Source organism: Hyla sarda, chromosome 4, assembly GCF_029499605.1.
Source record: "Hyla sarda isolate aHylSar1 chromosome 4, aHylSar1.hap1, whole genome shotgun sequence".
NCBI lineage: Eukaryota > Metazoa > Chordata > Amphibia > Anura > Hylidae > Hyla > Hyla sarda.
The window spans coordinates 288,987,700-289,005,982 of NC_079192.1; the positions used below are offsets into that span (position 1 = coordinate 288,987,700).

Consider the following 18,283-nt stretch of genomic DNA (forward strand, 5'->3'; position numbering starts at 1 on the left):
ACCACGCCCCTCAATGCAAGTCAATGGGAGGGGGCGTGACGGTCGTCACGCCCCCTCCCATTGACTTGCATTGAGGGGCGTGGCTGTGATGTCACGAAGGGCGTGGCCGACCCCCACAGTGCGAAAACAGCATTTGGAACATTTGGTTCCAACACTGGCCAGTGGAGTACCCCTTTAACTGACACACAGAGAGGGGGATCAGCAGGCATTAATACAATAACTGACATATGGAGAGAGATGAGGGGACACTATTAACTGACACACAGGGAGGGGGATCAGCAGACATTAATACAGTAACTGACACATGGGGAGAGAAGAGGGGACACTAATGACTGACAAACAGGGAGAGATAGGGGGACAGTAATGACCATGATACACGGGGGGGGGGGAGATGAGAGGACATTAATAACTGTCACACAGGGGAAAGATAAGGGGACATTTACTATACACCGTATCTAAGCCCAGGCATTAGCACAGTGAATGGAGCATCTCACACTATGGCTTTCCCCATGCTGCCACTTTATAGAAGTGGTAGTCCAAAGATAGAGCTATTACTATAAGCCACTACTAGAGTTCTAAGAAAAGTATGTAATTCCCATTTAATTTAGAATTTGTATAACTGGTTAAATATATCCCTGCTCAAAATATAAATGTCCATTCTATAAACCCTGTTTTAAAGAGCCAAGTCCGAAGTGTGTACTGTAGTGTGTAAATTCCCCGCAGACGTAAACTCAGCAGGTGTTCCTGGCAGCAAGAGAGTTAATCCTATTGCATTTATGCCATTACACTAGCGTTGGGCTGTGTTTCACCTCCTCATATAGTTTAATCGTGCTGTATAATAGCCCTATAACTAGAGTGAAATGTCCCAGTATTTATTCCTGTATGAAGTGTATAAACTATAGAATCTATAAATGGATGTAGACTACTCATGAACATCTGAAGAACAGAGGCAGAGGTTTTGTTGTAGTGGTTGTAATGGGAATGCATTAATAATTCACAGGTCACGTTACATTATTTAAAGGCCTTCTCCTGTTTGTTGGAAGCTATAATACATTTAAATCAGAATTCAAAATCAATGCAGAAATCTTTTTTATCAGCGATCTGCTTCAAGACTTCTGACTGTTCTGTGGTATCTGGCACCAAGATGTTAGCAGCAGATCCATTGTGAGGTGGTCTCCAGATAAGACTTGTTTTTTCCAGCACACCCCACAGATGCTCGATGAGATTAACCCCTTAAGGACTCAGGGTTTTTCAGTTTTTGCACTTTCGTTTTTTCCTCCTTACCTTTTAAAAATCATAACCCTTTCAATTTTCCACCTAAAAATCCATATTATGGCTTATTTTTTGCGTCACCAATTCTACTTTGCAGTGACAATAGTCACTTTACCCAAAAAATCACGGCGAAACGGGAAAAAAATAATTGTGCGACAAAATCGAAGAAAAAACATCATTTTGTAACTTTTGGGAACTTCCCATAGGGACCTATAACACTGCACACACTGATCTCTAATGCTGATCACTGGCGTGTATTAACACGCCTGTGATCAGTGTTATCGGCGCTTGACGGCTCCTGCCTAGATCTCAGGCACGGAGCAGTCATTCGTCGATCGGACACCAAGGAGGCAGGTAAGGGCCCTCCCGGTGTCCTGTAAGCTGTTCGGTCCTGAACAGCCCGACTGACTAGCCGGGATACTTTCACTTTAGAAGCGGCGGTCAGCTTTGACCGCCGCTTCTAAAGGGTTAATACCGCACATTGCCACGATCGGCGATGTGTGGTATTAGCCGCGGGTCCCGGCCGTTGATGAGCGCCGGGACCGACGCGATGTGATGGGACATCATGCAATACTATACGCTTTCCATTGTAGTATATGCAGGTACACAACCTGTAGCGGTAAGCGGCTGCTCACCCCTCCCCCTCATCCGATTCAACATTGTACTAGTGATACTCCATTATGGAGCGCCTTTGCTCTTCTCTCTAAATCTGTCATTTTGACTTTACAGATCGAGGTCCCCCTCCATTAGGAACCTCCTCTTATGAGCCAGAACAAAGAATCGATCTGTACAAGTGGCTCCTGTCCTGGTGGACTCATAACATCCTTTCATTTTAAGGACAAAGGCAGTATGCTATTGCTGAAATATTGCATTTTGTTTGGTGAAATAAAGCTTTTTTTTTAAGCATTTTTGACAAGAAGACATTAGGGCATGGCTTCCTGTGACAGGGTCTGGGATGGGTTTACTAATGCATGGGAGGAGTGCAGGCTAGCCTGTCTGGTCCGATCCTACTGAAGAACTACTGTAGCATGAACTGCTGAAAAAAGTCAGTTCTAGCAATGACAAAAAGCTGTCAGAGTACACAGTGCATTTCAGCTTTCTGCATGTACTTGTGTAGCCGCAGACTGGTTACAGTGCCGATACCGACCCCTAGCCACTGCCAAAAATGCCTACAATGGGCATGTGAAGATCAGAACTGGAGCATGGAGCAGTGGAAGAAAGAGGCCTGGTCTGATGAATCAAGTTCTCTTTTACATCAGGTTAACATGTGAAGGCTTTAATAGTAGATGGCACGAGACTATTCATGGGAAGATGGGGAAGGCAATGAGATTTTCTAAGCTATGTTCTGCTGGTAAACCCCAGGTCCTTTGCCCGAAGAATCACAAGCCTCCACCTGCTATCCTTCTGGGCCACGGGTTGTGATGTGGTGTGATGGTGTGGTATGTGGCTAAATGTTTGTGATGCCAGGGTGTGGTTTTCCTGGTAACCACCCGAACGGTAGTACCGCTATCCCAATGGTAGGTAGGGCAATAATAGTCCAACACCAATTAAGGGTTAGCGGTAGCTTTACTGAGGTAGACAGATGGAAATAGTCTTTACAGCTAGGCCAGGATCCCAGAGAGGTAGCCAGTAATACAGAAGGACCACGCAGCTTGCTGGGACTTGTAGTGACTTAGATAGACATTAGTTCAGCCACGCATACTATAATAGACTTGACTTTAGACTCGACTTTAGACTGCATTCGGTTCTAGATAGTGACAGCAAACATAGACTTGACTTACTGGAATGTGGCTGTAGGTGGCTTGAGGCCTCCAGATATGCTGGACACTAGATCTGAGACGTCTGTTCTTTACTGTGCCTCAGGATCTAAGAGAGAGATTGTAATGACTCTCCCTCTAATAAAGGGGGGCTTAGCCAGAAGCCCATAGGTCAAGCTGCAGGTCACCAGGTTAGCTGGTGCTCTCTGGGTAACAAACACAACATGTGGACACATTATCATGTGACAACTACATAAAACACATAACACTTTATATATTACTATGGGGAAGACACTGCAGGAGAGCCCCTAGGACACAGAGGGACTCAACCTGACAGGGCCTAAGTACTGTACAGGACTATATCCCGTACTTGGACATTACACATACGTCATTTCTTTCCCAAGTAAGTGAAGCACACACAGTCAGTCATCTTTATGATGTAAAAGATATTGTAAATCATCAGACCAGCAGACCTTCTTCTAATGCTCCATGTTCCCTTTCTGATGCTCACATGATATGGGCACTTTCAGCAGTGGACAGAGGTCAGCATCAATATTACAATTAGTTAAGTATCAAACCACAAAAAGAGTTGCTTAATAGTTGTGGACGTGCGCCAAATTTATGAAACGGCGCACAGACTTTGATAAATTTTGCTGATACAACTTCTAAAAGAGTTGCAGGTTTTGTGCTGACTTGCGACTTTTGTGTGAAAAGTTGCATAGAATCTGACTCAAAAGTCGCACAGAAAATGTAGAGTAGGGCTGACTTGATCTGAGAAACCGTCTATTTCTGGGATTGTGTGACAATTTTGCCACATTCAAGTTGCACTTAGTAAATCAGTCACCAATGAACAAAGTGCTGTAAATGGATAAATATCATGGTCATTTTTGAATCGTTAATAAAGCAATTGTCGCACAAAGAGTCGCCCCGGACTCATCGTGAAAAAATCTGTTCAAAAAGTGTTCTAAATGTTTTGATAAATTCCCCCCTGTATCCCTTTAAAGGGAACTTGTCACTAGATGATGCTATTTACTCTATCAGCATCATGTATGCTCTATAACATGATGATGGTGGATTAGACTACATATACAATGTCACAGGTTCTATTTAAAGAGACCAGTCTCACCCTATGATGGTAACACCCAGTTGTCACATCCCGGGCTAAGGGAAGTAGGAAGTAGACAGCTGTTGCGGAGCTCCGGGGGAACGTAGGAAGGTATGTGAAAGTTTGTTTTCTCTTTTTTTTTTTGCATGGAATAGGAAAAGTCCGCACCAGACATCTCCTTTAATTCATTCTAAGAGGAAAACCGAAGGAATGGAACAATGCAGAGTTCTAAGAAAACATGATTATTTTCTACAATAAACATGTGAGGGGCGGAGACTGTTTCTACTTAAAGGGGTACTCCGGTGAAAACCTTTTTCTTTTAAATCAACTGGTGGCAGAAAGTTAAACATATTTGTAAATTACTTCTATTAAAAAAATATTAATCCTTCCAGTACTTATTAGCTGCTGAATGCTACAGAGGAAATTCCTTTCTTTTTGGAACACTGATGACATCACGAGCACAGTGCTCTCTGCTGACATCTCTGTCCATTTTAGCAACCATGCATAGCAGATGTATGCTAAGGACAGCATGGTGGCTCAGTGGTTAGCACTGCTGCCTTGCAGTGCTGGGGACTTGGGTTCAAATACCACTAAGGACAACAATAAATAAAGCATTATTATTATTATTATTATTATTATTATAATGTCAGCAAAGAGAACTGTGGTCATGATGTCATGAGAGAGCATTCCAAAAAGAAAAGAAATTCCTCTGTAGTATTCAGCAGCTAATAAGTACAGGAAGGATTAAGAAGTAATTTACAAATATGTTTAACTTTCTGCCACCAGTTGATTTAAAAGAAAAAAGGTTTTCACCGGAGTACCCCATTAAGGACCCGCGGTTGGGATGTGAATTGCAGTGATAATACAGACACATAAATGTATCCATACTACGCTCCCTAAAACCAACCCCTGACTGAGCTACCATATCAGCTGCTTTTTATTGGAAACCCAAGAACGTACTGCCATCCTGCCAACATTGCTAGTATGATCTGCATGCTCTATTTTCAAATTGTACATGTTCTCCTTGGCTGCTCATAGAGATAGATGATACAGAGTATTAACATCACTTTCATTAATCATAAAATGTAGATAGATAGATAATATCAAATTAAACAAGCAAATAGGACACTAAACAGTGGACGAAAACAACAAAAAGGGATAGTTGTGATTGTTTGAATATATGGAGATTAGGGCTGGGCGGTATGGCCAAATATGTGTATTGCGGTATTTTTGTAACTTATGGCGGTTCCACAGTATATAACGGTATTCCCCCCCAAAAAAAAATTAGTTATTAGCCCAGCGCTGCGCAGTCCCCATCGGGGCACTATTCACTTCACCCGCAAGCGCTGCCTCCTCATCCTACTGTTTGTTGCGGCCGCCGGCACCGACACTCTATACTGTGCGGTATCCCTATGCTGTATCCCTATGCCCGGGCTGCAAAAAGTAAACAAAATAAACTAACACATGTTCCAACGTCAACCTTACGCTGGGGACGGGAACCTCGGACAGCCATCAGCCTATCACCGGCCGCAGCCATGTTCCGCCTCGGCCGGTGATAGGATGAGCCCACTATTATGTAAGAAGCCGACTTCTTACATGACAGTGCGCTCAACCTATAACCGGCTGAGTCGGAACATCGCTGCGGCCAGTGATAGGCTGACGGCTGTCCGACGTTCCATTCCTTAAGAAGCAAGTCCGGACGGACAGGGAAGGTGAGTTAAAGTTTATTTTGTTTACCTTTTGCCGCCCGGGCATAGGGATACAGTATAGAGCAGTGGATTGCAATCTGCGGACCTCCAGATGTTGCAAAACTACAACTCCCAGCCGTTGGCTGTCCGGGCTTGCTGGGAGTTGTAGTTTTGCAACATCTGGAGGTTGAAGACCACTGGTATAGAGTGTCAGCGCTGGCGGTCGCAACAAACAGGAGGACCAGGAGGCAGCACTTGCGTGTGACATATGTTAGTAGTAGCGCTGGGCTGATAATTAATTGGGGTGGGGAGCAGAACAGCGCTCGCGGGTCACATATGATTAGTTCCCCGATGGGGACAGCGCAGCGCTGGGCTGATAATTCATTCCCGAGGGGGAGGGGCCAAACTGGTATTGCGGTATGTCGGTTAAAATTCATATCGTGCAGCACAAAAATTTCGGTATTCAATATGAACCGGTATACCGCCCAGCCCTACTGGAGATGCAACCCAGCATTGTTACTACCTTCTGTAATGAATAAGAATAACACAGAAATCATCACAAGAGAACACACATTTGGGACAATTGTTTTAACATTGCTATAGTCACCATTAGAAAAACACATCGTGTGTAATATTGCAGCTCATTCCCATGTACTTTAATGGAGTTCTGCTGCACCAGCACACTCAAGCTTTGGACAGCCATGGCACTGTTTTTTAAAGAAAGCAGTCGTGCTTTTCTAATTTCCCTTTCTGAAAGCAGCCCCCACCCTGCTGAGAGACATAGACCATATGGTTTCTGCCCTGCACTGATGAGTCAGGCTCTCTTCTTCAGTGCTAAGAAATGGGAGGTGTGTATGGTCTCAGCCAATCAGACACTGAATCCCTCTCTGCTGCTCAGAGCAGGAAAGTGGGGGCAGGCAGAGCAGAGTTGCAATGATTGTTGGGAGATGTAGGCAAGGGGAGAGAAGAATGGCAAACAATATCAAACTGCCAGAGAAGACAACAGGGGCCACAGGAGCCATGCATGTCAGGCAGTATGGTTTACAGGGAACATATCTAGGTAGCATGGCACATTTAAGGGCCTAAAAGTAAGGGAAGGGCAAAATTGATCTTAATAAGGTTTCCTAGCATTTGTTTATTGCAGGAAGTGAGCAGCGTAAATGGCTACAAAATACTTTGAATCTGGCGCACTGGATATGCTACTGAATGCTACCTAACCATCAGGTCAGAGACCAGGCTACAACTAGTCTAGGCTTTCTGCCGCTCTGCAGCCATGATTGACAGGCAAAGATGCTTCCTTTTCCAGGCAGCCGGTGACGTAGAAATCACTTTGCCTGTCAATCACGACTGCAGAGCACGATTACAGGCTAAGAGCCCTGACGAGCTGCAGCTTGGTCTACACCCCGATGACTACTTACCATTTTGTGGGGCATTTACAATGCTGACTTCCTGCAACAACACATGGTAGGAAATCTTATTGGACACCTTTCAAGCCCTGCCTTTGCTTTTATACCCACAAATCTGCTGACAGTTTCCCTTTAAGAGACAATGTAGTACATACTGAGACTACTAGAGTCACTGTTGTCAGTGGCCCAATACTGTGACTCGGAGGGTCAATCAAAACCCTACTTAGCCTTCTATGAAATCAACATATCCTAATAGGCATATGGACACAGCTGGTCTGAGAGCACAACCCTTAAAATAAGGGTTTCTAAAAAGAGAAAAGCATTGTTCATAAAGATCTCTGGTAAGTGACAGAAGGTCCAGGTTATGCTCTAGCCTTGCTGACAATAGTCATTTGTACTTCTGGTTGTCACATCTTATACACAAGATGAGGCATTCAGTGGATCACAATGATGGACCTCTAGCAGCTGGGGTCTTCAGGTAGTCTACTCTTGGCTAAAATTGAGCATCAGGACATCGGCAGAAAGATCCCCTTGTGTAAGAAAATGCTATTGTAGGAAGACTCATTTACACCACATTCTAAAAACCATTTCTGGAAGAACACTGAACGTACATCATTTTAGTCCAAGTAGATCAGACAAAAATTCTTAGTGCTGGTCTACAAGGGACGTGTTCTGTACTCTACAAGGGACGTGTTCTGTACTCTACAAGGGACGTGTTCTGTACTCTACAAGGGACGTGTCCTGTACTCTACAAGGGACGTGTTCTGTACTCTACAAGGGACGTGTTCTGTACTCTACAAGGGACGTGCTCTGTACTCTGCAAGGGACGTGTTCTGTACTCTACAAGGGACGTGTTCTGTACTCTACAAGGGACGTGTTCTGTACTATACAAGGGACGTGTCCTGTACTCTACAAGGGACGTGTTCTGTACTCTACAAGGGACGTGTTCTGAACTCTACAAGGGACGTGTTCTGTACTCTACAAGGGACGTGTCCTGTACTCTACAAGGGACGTGTCCTGTACTCTACAAGGGACGTGTTCTGTACTCTACAAGGGACGTGTCCTGTACTCTACAAGGGACGTGTCCTGTACTCTACAAGGGACGTGTCCTGTACTCTACAAGGGACGTGTTCTGTACTCTACAAGGGACGTGTTCTGTACTCTACAAGGGACGTGTTCTGAACTCTACAAGGGACGTGTCCTGTACTCTACAAGGGACGTGTCCTGTACTCTACAAGGGACGTGTCCTGTACTCTACAAGGGACGTGTTCTGTACTCTACAAGGGACGTGTCCTGTACTCTACAAGGGACGTGTCCTGTACTCTACAAGGCACGTGTCCTGTACTCTACAAGGGACGTGTCCTGTACTCTACAAGGGACGTGTCCTGTACTCTACAAGGCACGTGTTCTGTACTCTACAAGGGACGTGTTCTGTACTCTACAAGGGACGTGTTCTGTACTCTACAAGGGACGTGTTCTGTACTCTACAAGGGACGTGTTCTGTACTCTACAAGGGACGTGTTCTGTACTCTACAAGGGACGTGTTCTGTACTCTACAAGGGACGTGTTCTGTACTCTACAAGGGACGTGTTCTGTACTCTACAAGGGACGTGTTCTGTACTATACAAGGGACGTGTTCTGTACTCTACAAGGGACGCGTTCTGTACTCTACAAGGGACGCGTTCTGTACTCTACAAGGGACGCGTTCTGTACTCTACAGGGGACGTGTTCTGTACTCTACAAGGGACGTGTTCTGTACTCTACAAGGGACGTGTCCTGTACTCTACAAGGGACGTGTCCTGTACTCTACAAGGGACGTGTTCTGTACTCTACAAGGGACGTGTCCTGTACTCTACAAGGGACGTGTCCTGTACTCTACAAGGGACGTGTCCTGTACTCTACAAGGGACGTGTTCTGTACTCTACAAGGGACGTGTCCTGTACTCTACAAGGGACGTGTTCTGTACTCTACAAGGGACGTGTTCTGTACTCTACAAGGGACGTGTTCTGTACTCTACAAGGGACGTGTTCTGAACTCTACAAGGGACGTGTCCTGTACTCTACAAGGGACGTGTCCTGTACTCTACAAGGGACGTGTCCTGTACTCTACAAGGGACGTGTCCTGTACTCTACAAGGCACGTGTCCTGTACTCTACAAGGGACGTGTCCTGTACTCTACAAGGGACGTGTCCTGTACTCTACAAGGCACGTGTTCTGTACTCTACAAGGGACGTGTTCTGTACTCTACAAGGGACGTGTTCTGTACTCTACAAGGGACGTGTTCTGTACTCTACAAGGGACGTGTTCTGTACTCTACAAGGGACGTGTTCTGTACTCTACAAGGGACGTGTTCTGTACTCTACAAGGGACGTGTTCTGTACTCTACAAGGGACGTGTTCTGTACTATACAAGGGACGTGTTCTGTACTCTACAAGGGACGCGTTCTGTACTCTACAAGGGACGCGTTCTGTACTCTACAAGGGACGCGTTCTGTACTCTACAGGGGACGTGTTCTGTACTCTACAGGGGACGTGTTCTGTACTCTACAGGGGACGTGTTCTGTACTCTACAAGGGACGTGTCCTGTACTCTACAAGGGACGTGTCCTGTACTCTACAAGGGACGTGTCCTGTACTCTACAAGGCACGTGTCCTGTACTCTACAAGGGACGTGTCCTGTACTCTACAAGGCACGTGTTCTGTACTCTACAAGGGACGTGTTCTGTACTCTACAAGGGACGTGTTCTGTACTCTACAAGGGACGTGTTCTGTACTCTACAAGGGACGTGTTCTGTACTCTACAAGGGACGTGTTCTGTACTCTACAAGGGACGTGTTCTGTACTCTACAAGGGACGTGTTCTGTACTCTACAAGGGACGTGTTCTGTACTCTACAAGGGACGTGTTCTGTACTATACAAGGGACGTGTTCTGTACTCTACAAGGGACGCGTTCTGTACTCTACAAGGGACGCGTTCTGTACTCTACAAGGGACGCGTTCTGTACTCTACAGGGGACGTGTTCTGTACTCTACAGGGGACGTGTTCTGTACTCTACAGGGGACGTGTTCTGTACTCTACAGGGGACGTGTTCTGTACTATACAAGGGACGTGTTCTGTACTCTACTGGGGACGTGTTCTGTACTCTACAAGGGACGTGTTCTGTACTCTACAAGGGACGTGTTCTGTACTCTACAAGGGACATGTTCTGTACTCTACAAGGGAAGTGTTCTGTACTCTACAAGGGACATGTTCTGTACTCTACAAGGGACGTGTTCTGTACTCTACAAGGGACGTGTTCTGTACTCTACAAGGGACGTGTTCTGATACTCTACAGGGGACGTGTTCTGTACTCTACAGGGGACGTGTTCTGTACTCTACAGGGTATGTGCTCTGTACTCTACAGGGGACGTGCTCTGTACTATACAAGGGACGTGTTCTGTACTCTACAAGGGACGTGTTCTGTACTCTACAAGGGATGTGTTCTGTACTATACAAGGGACGTGTTCTGTACTCTACAAGGGACGTGTTCTGTACTCTACAAGGGACGCGTTCTGTACTCTACAAGGGACGCGTTCTGTACTCTACAGGGGACGTGTTCTGTACTCTACAGGGGACGTGTTCTGTACTCTACAGGGGACGTGTTCTGTACTCTACAGGGGACGTGTTCTGTACTATACAAGGGACGTGTTCTGTACTCTACTGGGGACGTGTTCTGTACTCTACAAGGGACGTGTTCTGTACTCTACAAGGGACGTGTTCTGTACTCTACAAGGGACATGTTCTGTACTCTACAAGGGAAGTGTTCTGTACTCTACAAGGGACATGTTCTGTACTCTACAAGGGACGTGTTCTGTACTCTACAAGGGACGTGTTCTGTACTCTACAAGGGACGTGTTCTGTACTCTACAAGGGACGTGTTCTGATACTCTACAGGGGACGTGTTCTGTACTCTACAGGGGACGTGTTCTGTACTCTACAGGGTATGTGCTCTGTACTCTACAGGGGACGTGCTCTGTACTATACAAGGGACGTGTTCTGTACTCTACTGAGCTCCATCGGCTGCTGAATGACATTTATGATTGGTTTTCTTTCTGTACTAATATTCACACCGTCTCACAGTGCCAGGCATTACAATAACTGGCACGTTGCTATAACAACAGGCCGGCTCCGTTATTTGCTTCTTTAATAAAATGTCTCATATTCATATTGTGCGGACCCTGTTGTCTTTCTGACTAAAGGTGTGCGATGACTAAAGCTGCTGTAAATGTGTACAATACTGTTCAATGCAGAGATAGTAGTGGCTAATATTTACTGCAGTATGATATAATAGCAAAATCTGTGCTCAATGATGTCATCATAGTTACAGGGATTTGACTAAATGTCAAGATATATGGCAAGTAAGAGAAAAGGAGGAAGGACACTAGCGGTAAAAGGATTTAGAACATCTAAGTGCTTTGGTTGAAAGTGCTGGCGCCTATATACTTGACTGCTTTATTTAGTATTAGGCCAATTGCTGCCAAGGTGTTCTGCCCTCCTTTAATGTAGCAATAAGATCTCTGCATCCATAGGGATGTCAGAGTAAAGTGACAAGGAGGGTAGCAACCTATAATAACCAACCATATCATAGTTTTTATTATCTAATCTGCACTGGAGAAATAAAGGCTGGCTTGTAATGGGTCGACATGGGCAACGGTTCCCTATGGAGCACTCTGGGAAGAACAGTTTATTTATCCCCTGACATTACCATTATGCTACTGAACACCCGACCTGCTCCCTCTCTTAAAGGGGTTATCCACGATAAGGTTATTTTTGTACGTACCTGGCAGACAGTAATTGAAATGCTTAGGAAGGATCTGCGCTGGTCTTGGGGATAAATGGCTATGCTGTGAGATTACCATAATACTGTGGCTAGCTTTTTGTGAACTGGTATTTCCTGTTTGAGTTTTCCTCTTTGCCTACAAATCCCATAGTTCAATTTTCCTCCCTCCCACACATCAGCCACCCCACCCATTGAAACATAAATGAGCTGCATCCATTCAAAAGACCTGGGATTTTCAATCAGGGAGCCTACAGCTGTTGCATTAGTCGCAGATTGATCTCCCACCAAGCGATCCCTCCACCCATTGAAGCAGACAGGCTCCCTGTCATCAGCTGACTAGTGAGTCAGGTCTCGGCCGCATTGCAAGCTGGGAAAAATCTGAGACAACAGCCATTTTGTATGTTGGTAAAAATAAATATTGGAGTGATAATCACATAAGAATTGTGAGAAAACCGTCACACACAGGTACAGACACTATATTATAAACTACACTAACTTTACAGCCCCTGTAGCATAGTCAAATAAAAAATTCCTGGAATACCCTTTTAATTTAGTTCTATAATTCCATGTCAATTCTGGTCCCCATTGGTCTCCAGTGTGACTGTCCTATTTAAAGAGTGGAATAGAAGTTCCTCTACCATGTGAGTCTCATAGAAATGCATTACAAGTTGCTTCTCTGACCATAAAGTGAACACTGAGTGAATGGGGCAGCCACGCTAGAGAGCAGTGAGGACCAGAACTGACATGTTATTGTAGGACTAATGTAAAAGAGGTAGCAGGGCGGCTGTTCTGCTGCATAATGGTAATGCTGGGGAGTGAAGAAACAGTTTGTCCTGGAGCCGCCCTTTGACCCTTTAATGGGTTCTATATAGTCTCTTACTGGTGTGTGCCTCTAGTGGATGGATTTCAATACTGAAGCTAGCGGTCTGATCTGTCAGTCTGATAGTTTATTTTTATGAAGACAATCAGCCTACATATAACCTAGTACAAGTAGCTGGGCATGGACATTGAGCCACCAAATTGAGCCAGAGTAGAAAGCTGTTCATAGACATTGGCTCCCACCATCCAAGCGCCTAGGTTTGCCATTTACCTGAATGCCTAGCCAACTGATATACAACTGTTTGCTGAGGGTGCGAGAAGCCGGACTTGCAGTGATCACCGCCTCTTCCATCTGGAGCAGTGTTTCCTAAACAAGGAGCCTCCAGCTGTTGCATAACTACAACTCCCAGCATGCCCAGACAGCCAGAGGCTGTCCGGGCATCCTGGGACTTGTAGTTGTGCAACAGCTGGAGGCACCCTGGTTGAAAAACACTGATCTGTAGCCTCGTCCCTTTCCCTAATAAAGAACTATTGACACATACAGTATCCTGCGCATATTTGAAGTTGTAGATTGGAAGCGAAGTTCAGTCATTCACATTGAAATCAGCAACATAAAATATGCACAAGATACTTTACGTGTGAATAGATCCTGAGGGTGCATTCACACGTGCGTATTTTCTGCTGCAGATCTGAATTCAATGGGCAGCAAAATCTGCAGCAGAAAAATGCACGTTTGAACGCATACGGATGTATTCTCATGTACAGTATTCTAAGCATATTGGATGCTGCAGATTTAAAGTTGTGTTCAGTTTACATTGAAAACTGTGGCTTTAAATCTGCAGCATTAAATATTGTGGAGGAAACTGTACATGTGAATACACTCTTAGGGTAGGGTCACACATGCTGCATTTTGCTGCATATTTTCTGCAGATGATTTTGCTACCCATTAAAGTCAATGGGCAGCAAAATCTGCTGCAGCAAATCTGCAGCAAAAATAAGGACATGTGCACTGACTCGTGTATTTTCATGTATAGTATCCTGCACATATTTGAAGCTGTAGATTTTATGCTGAAGATTTTAATGGAAACTAAATGACTGAACACAGCTTCAAATCTGCAGCTTCAAATCCTGCGTAATAAATATGCACAGAATACCTAACGTGTGAATACACCCGTAGGGTGCCTTCACACGTGGGTATTTTTGCTGTAGATCTGCTGCAGATTTCCTACTATAGATTTGCTGCCCATTGACTTCAATGGGCAGCAAAATCTGTTGAAGCAATTCTGCAGCAAAAATACCCATGTGTGAACGCACCCTAAGGGTACGTTCACACTTATGGGATCTGCTGCATATTTTCTGCAGCTGATTTAGCTACCCATTGAAGTCAATGGGAATTCACACATACAGTATCCTGCGTATATTTGATGCTGCATATTTGAAGATGCAGATTTTATGCTGCAGATTAAGGGCTTGTTCACACGAGCGGATTTGTTTTCAAATTTGCAGCGGATCTCCCGCTGCGAGTTTGAAAAGGTTCGAGGCCTCTGTGTGTTACCCGCAGCAGATTTTCGCCAGCTGAATCTCTGCCGTTGAAGATTTACTGCAGACCCTATTGACTGCAATTAGGTTTGCGGTGAATTTTCAACAGTGGAGAATCCACTGGCGAAATTCTGCTGCGGATAGCGCACAGGGACACCGCCCCTTTTCAAACTCGCAGCGGGAGATCTGCTGCGGGTTTGAAAAGAAATCCGCTCGTTTGAACAAGCCCTAACACTGAAATTTACAGCAAAAAAAATCTAGCATCATCAAATATGTGCAGGATATTGTACGTGTGAATAGACCCTTAAAGGGGTACTCCGGTGGAAAAAATTTTTTATTTTTATTTAAATCAACTGGTGCTAGAAAGTTAAATAGATTTGTAAATTACTTCTATTAAAAAATCTTAATCCTTCCAGTAGAATTTAGCAGCTGTATGCAACAGTGGAAATTATTTTCTTTTTAAATTTCTTTTTTTGTCTTGTCCACAGTACTCTCTGCTGACACCTCTGTCCTTGTCAGGAACTGTCCAGAGCAGGATAGGTTTTCTATGTGGATTTTCTCCTGCTCTGCACAGTTCCTGGTGCGGGCCTCAGGTGTCAGCAGAGGGAACTGTGGACAAGACAAAAAAGAAAGTCAAAAAGAAAAGATTTTCCTCTGTAGCATACAGCTGCTAAAAAGTACTAGAAGGGTAAAGATTTTTTAATAGAAGTCATTTACAAATCTATTTAACTTTCTGGCACCAGTTGATTTAAAAAAATAAAATAAAATAAAAAAAAATAAATGTTTTCCACCGGAGTACCCCTTAAATGTTGATAGGTTAATATGTAACTGTCACCGGAACTTAGCTACTTGTGATACACGGATTTCTTACAATGGCGCAGCCGATACGCCACCGTGATTGAATAGGTCATATCACGCAAGTGGCGATGTTTGGCTTCATAAACAGGCAACATATTTGGAAGATTATCTGAGAATACACTTAACATGCCCCCGTGCTCCAGTCATCCCTCCAGGCACGCAGGCGGCTAAGTGCCGGACGTCACTGCTAATATCTCTCTCGGACAAGATGCGTTCACCTGACACCCCACCGGTTGTCCCCGTTTTGCCTCCACTAAATTCTTGGCATGCAGGCTGCCTGGCTGAGAGCGTCAGCGACACTACTGCACACAGCTCTGCCTGCAGCCCATTTGGGTCCAAAGGTTAGGTAAACTGTTACGAGACCTCACAGTGCACTAGAAAAATGCTAGTTAGTATACAGGACTAGATCCCGCCTATTGTGTAATATACTCCGTGCTCCATTACTAACCAATGTCAACAAATCTGCTTGCTTTCAGTGAACAGAATCTTTTTTTTTTTTTTATGCCCAGAGACAATGCATGCAAACTTGAGGTACGTTCACACGCAGCGGATACACTGTCGCCGATTTCGACTTCCCTATTGAAAATAATTGGGAATCTACCCCATGTGAACATACCCCAGCAATACATGTTGTGAATCACGCTGCCTGGGCTCTAGATTGAAACATTTTCGACACATTTTGACAAACCATTAGGACTTGTGTGGTTAAATACATTAGGTTACATGGGAATAAAGCAGTCTTTTCAAAACAATGTGACTTCAGCTGTTGCAAAACTACAACTCCCAGCATGCCCGGACAGCCTTCGGCATGCTGGGAATTGTAGTTTTGCAACAGCTGGAGGCACACCATTTCGAAAACACTGCTATATAAGAAAGTTGTATGACTCTTTACTACACAGTAAATAGGATTTACATAGGACTGAAAGATTTTAATAGGCATTTTAATGGGCCAATCCGACTAAAAATCCTTTTTGTCTTCTTCCAAGAGGGCCCAAAGTGTGTTTCCTGAAAAACTGGGTGCGAATCAATATGGGGGCCACCGAAACTCCCACTGAGGTTTCTAACTTCACTTTCCCAGGGTCCTGAATGACAGTTCTGCCTGGAGGAGCAGTTGTAAATCCATGTGGGGGAGGTATCTCTGCATTATCTGCCATTTAGGAGTCTGGACAAGGTAGATGATGACCACTGTAGGAGTTGTCATGGCCGCCAAGTCAAACATAATTTTAGCTACAGTTAGATTAGTATGTGGTACATGGCCAATACTGATCAGCGGTCTCAAAACTGTGGCCTTCCAGCTGTTGCCAAACTACAACTCCCAGCATGCCGAGACAGCCGTTGGCTTGGAGATGTAGTTTTGCAACAACATGAGGTCTACAGTTTGGAGACCACTGAGTAACTGGTCACTATAGATCTGTGTTTCCCAACATAAGGCTCTCCAGCTGTTGCAAAACCACAACTTCCACCATGCCCGGACAGCTGTTGTAGTTTTGCCACAGGCTGGGGACCACTGGTCTATAGGGACCACTTAGCCCTGTTGTCCCCAAACTGTGGATCTCCAGATGTTGCAAAACTACAACTTCCAGCAAGCCCGGACAGCTGTTGTAGTTTTGCCACGGGCTGGGCACCACCGATCCAGATTGACATAAACAGATCAGGTGTCACAAACGCCATCATGTTGCCCATTGGTACATAGCGATGCCAAGTTCCCATAGAAGTGGTGGACCATACTTACCACCCTGCCGGAGAACCTCTCGATTGCCCTCTTGACCTTGCCATAGGTGCCCTTGCCCAGGGTCTCCAGGAGCTCGTACCTGTGCTTCAGGTTATGTTTGTGGTGATGCCTTTTAACCCCTTGTTGCCTGAGCAGCAGCTCTGGGGCACTCTCCTCCTCTGATGGTGAGTGGGATGGAGAGGAGAGGTTCATCTGTTCCACCATGCCCACAGTGCCCATCTGCTCCCTGCCCTGGTCCTCCTCCAGCCTGTCCACCTCAGCATCTCCATCCATGTCTCCGGGGAAATCGCTATCAGTCTGCTCAGAGTGTGTGGCTACTGCAGCTGCGCATTTGGCACATGGAAGCTACACTAGAGCCCGGCTTGTCAGCAGCCCCCCATGGCGTGTGCCCCCCGGGTGTAGCCTGCTGAGATCAGAGCATGATGGGCACAGATGCCCAGACTGCCGTTAGAATTGTTCACAAGTCCTGGTCGCAGATGGCCGGGCAGCAGCTCTCCCCATTCAGTCAATGCAGTGTGCGAGGTGCAGAGATGTGCTGTGCCCGCTGCCAGGATGCTGATTCACCTCACCCGATGCCATGCTCCTCTGTCTCCTATGGGATGCTGACGGGCAGCGGTCTCCGGGCTGATGTGTGAGGCCCTTTTCATTCCCTGTTCTCTCGTCTAGTGTGAGGGAAAGCCCGTGTGGGTGGAGCGGCCCCGGCCTCCTCCCCTCTCCCTCACATTCCAGCCTGGAGCAGGGAGCTGGGGTCAGCAGGCAGAGCACACGCTGGGATACAGTGTAATGCTGGGGGGGCTCTGCTGTCTGACGAGTGCCACCTCTCATGCCCTCACACACCAGGGAGGCGCCCTGTGTACTAATATCAGGACACTGCTGACTGGAATCATAATGAGGGTAGTAGTCCCTGAAGTGTACCTCAACCTTTGTTCTGAAGTAGCTGTTCCCCTACACCAGTGTTTTCCACACACTGTGTCGTCAGCGGCTGCAAAACTACAACTCCCAGCATGCCCGGACAGCCGAAGGCTGTCCGGGCATGCTGGGAGTTGTAGTTTTGCAACAGCTAAGGGTGCATTCACACCACGTATTTGCAATACAGTTCCCGTATCAGGTTTTTGATGAAAAACAGATTCCTCAAAACCTGACTAAACTGTATCAAAACGTGTGTACAAATTTCAACCCGTATACAGTTAAAACCGTATACAGTTTGAAAAATGATGTACGGTTGCATCCGTTTTGTAAGAAAAAAACGTATACGTTTTTAACTTTTCACTCTATTTTGAATAAAGTTTCA

At 45.5% G+C, this 18,283-nt stretch overlaps 1 protein-coding gene across 1 annotated transcript in view; it reads right to left on the minus strand.

The window, feature by feature from the left end:
• Positions 1 to 17,931, minus strand: part of NUAK1 (NUAK family kinase 1) — a 104,621-nt gene extending 86,690 nt beyond the window's left edge. The window contains exon 1 of the mRNA XM_056574469.1: positions 16,993 to 17,931. Within this exon, the coding sequence (XP_056430444.1) occupies positions 16,993 to 17,265 (273 nt within the window). The 5' untranslated portion in view covers positions 17,266 to 17,931. The remainder of the gene's footprint in view (positions 1 to 16,992) is intronic.
• Positions 17,932 to 18,283: the final 352 nt, after the last annotated feature.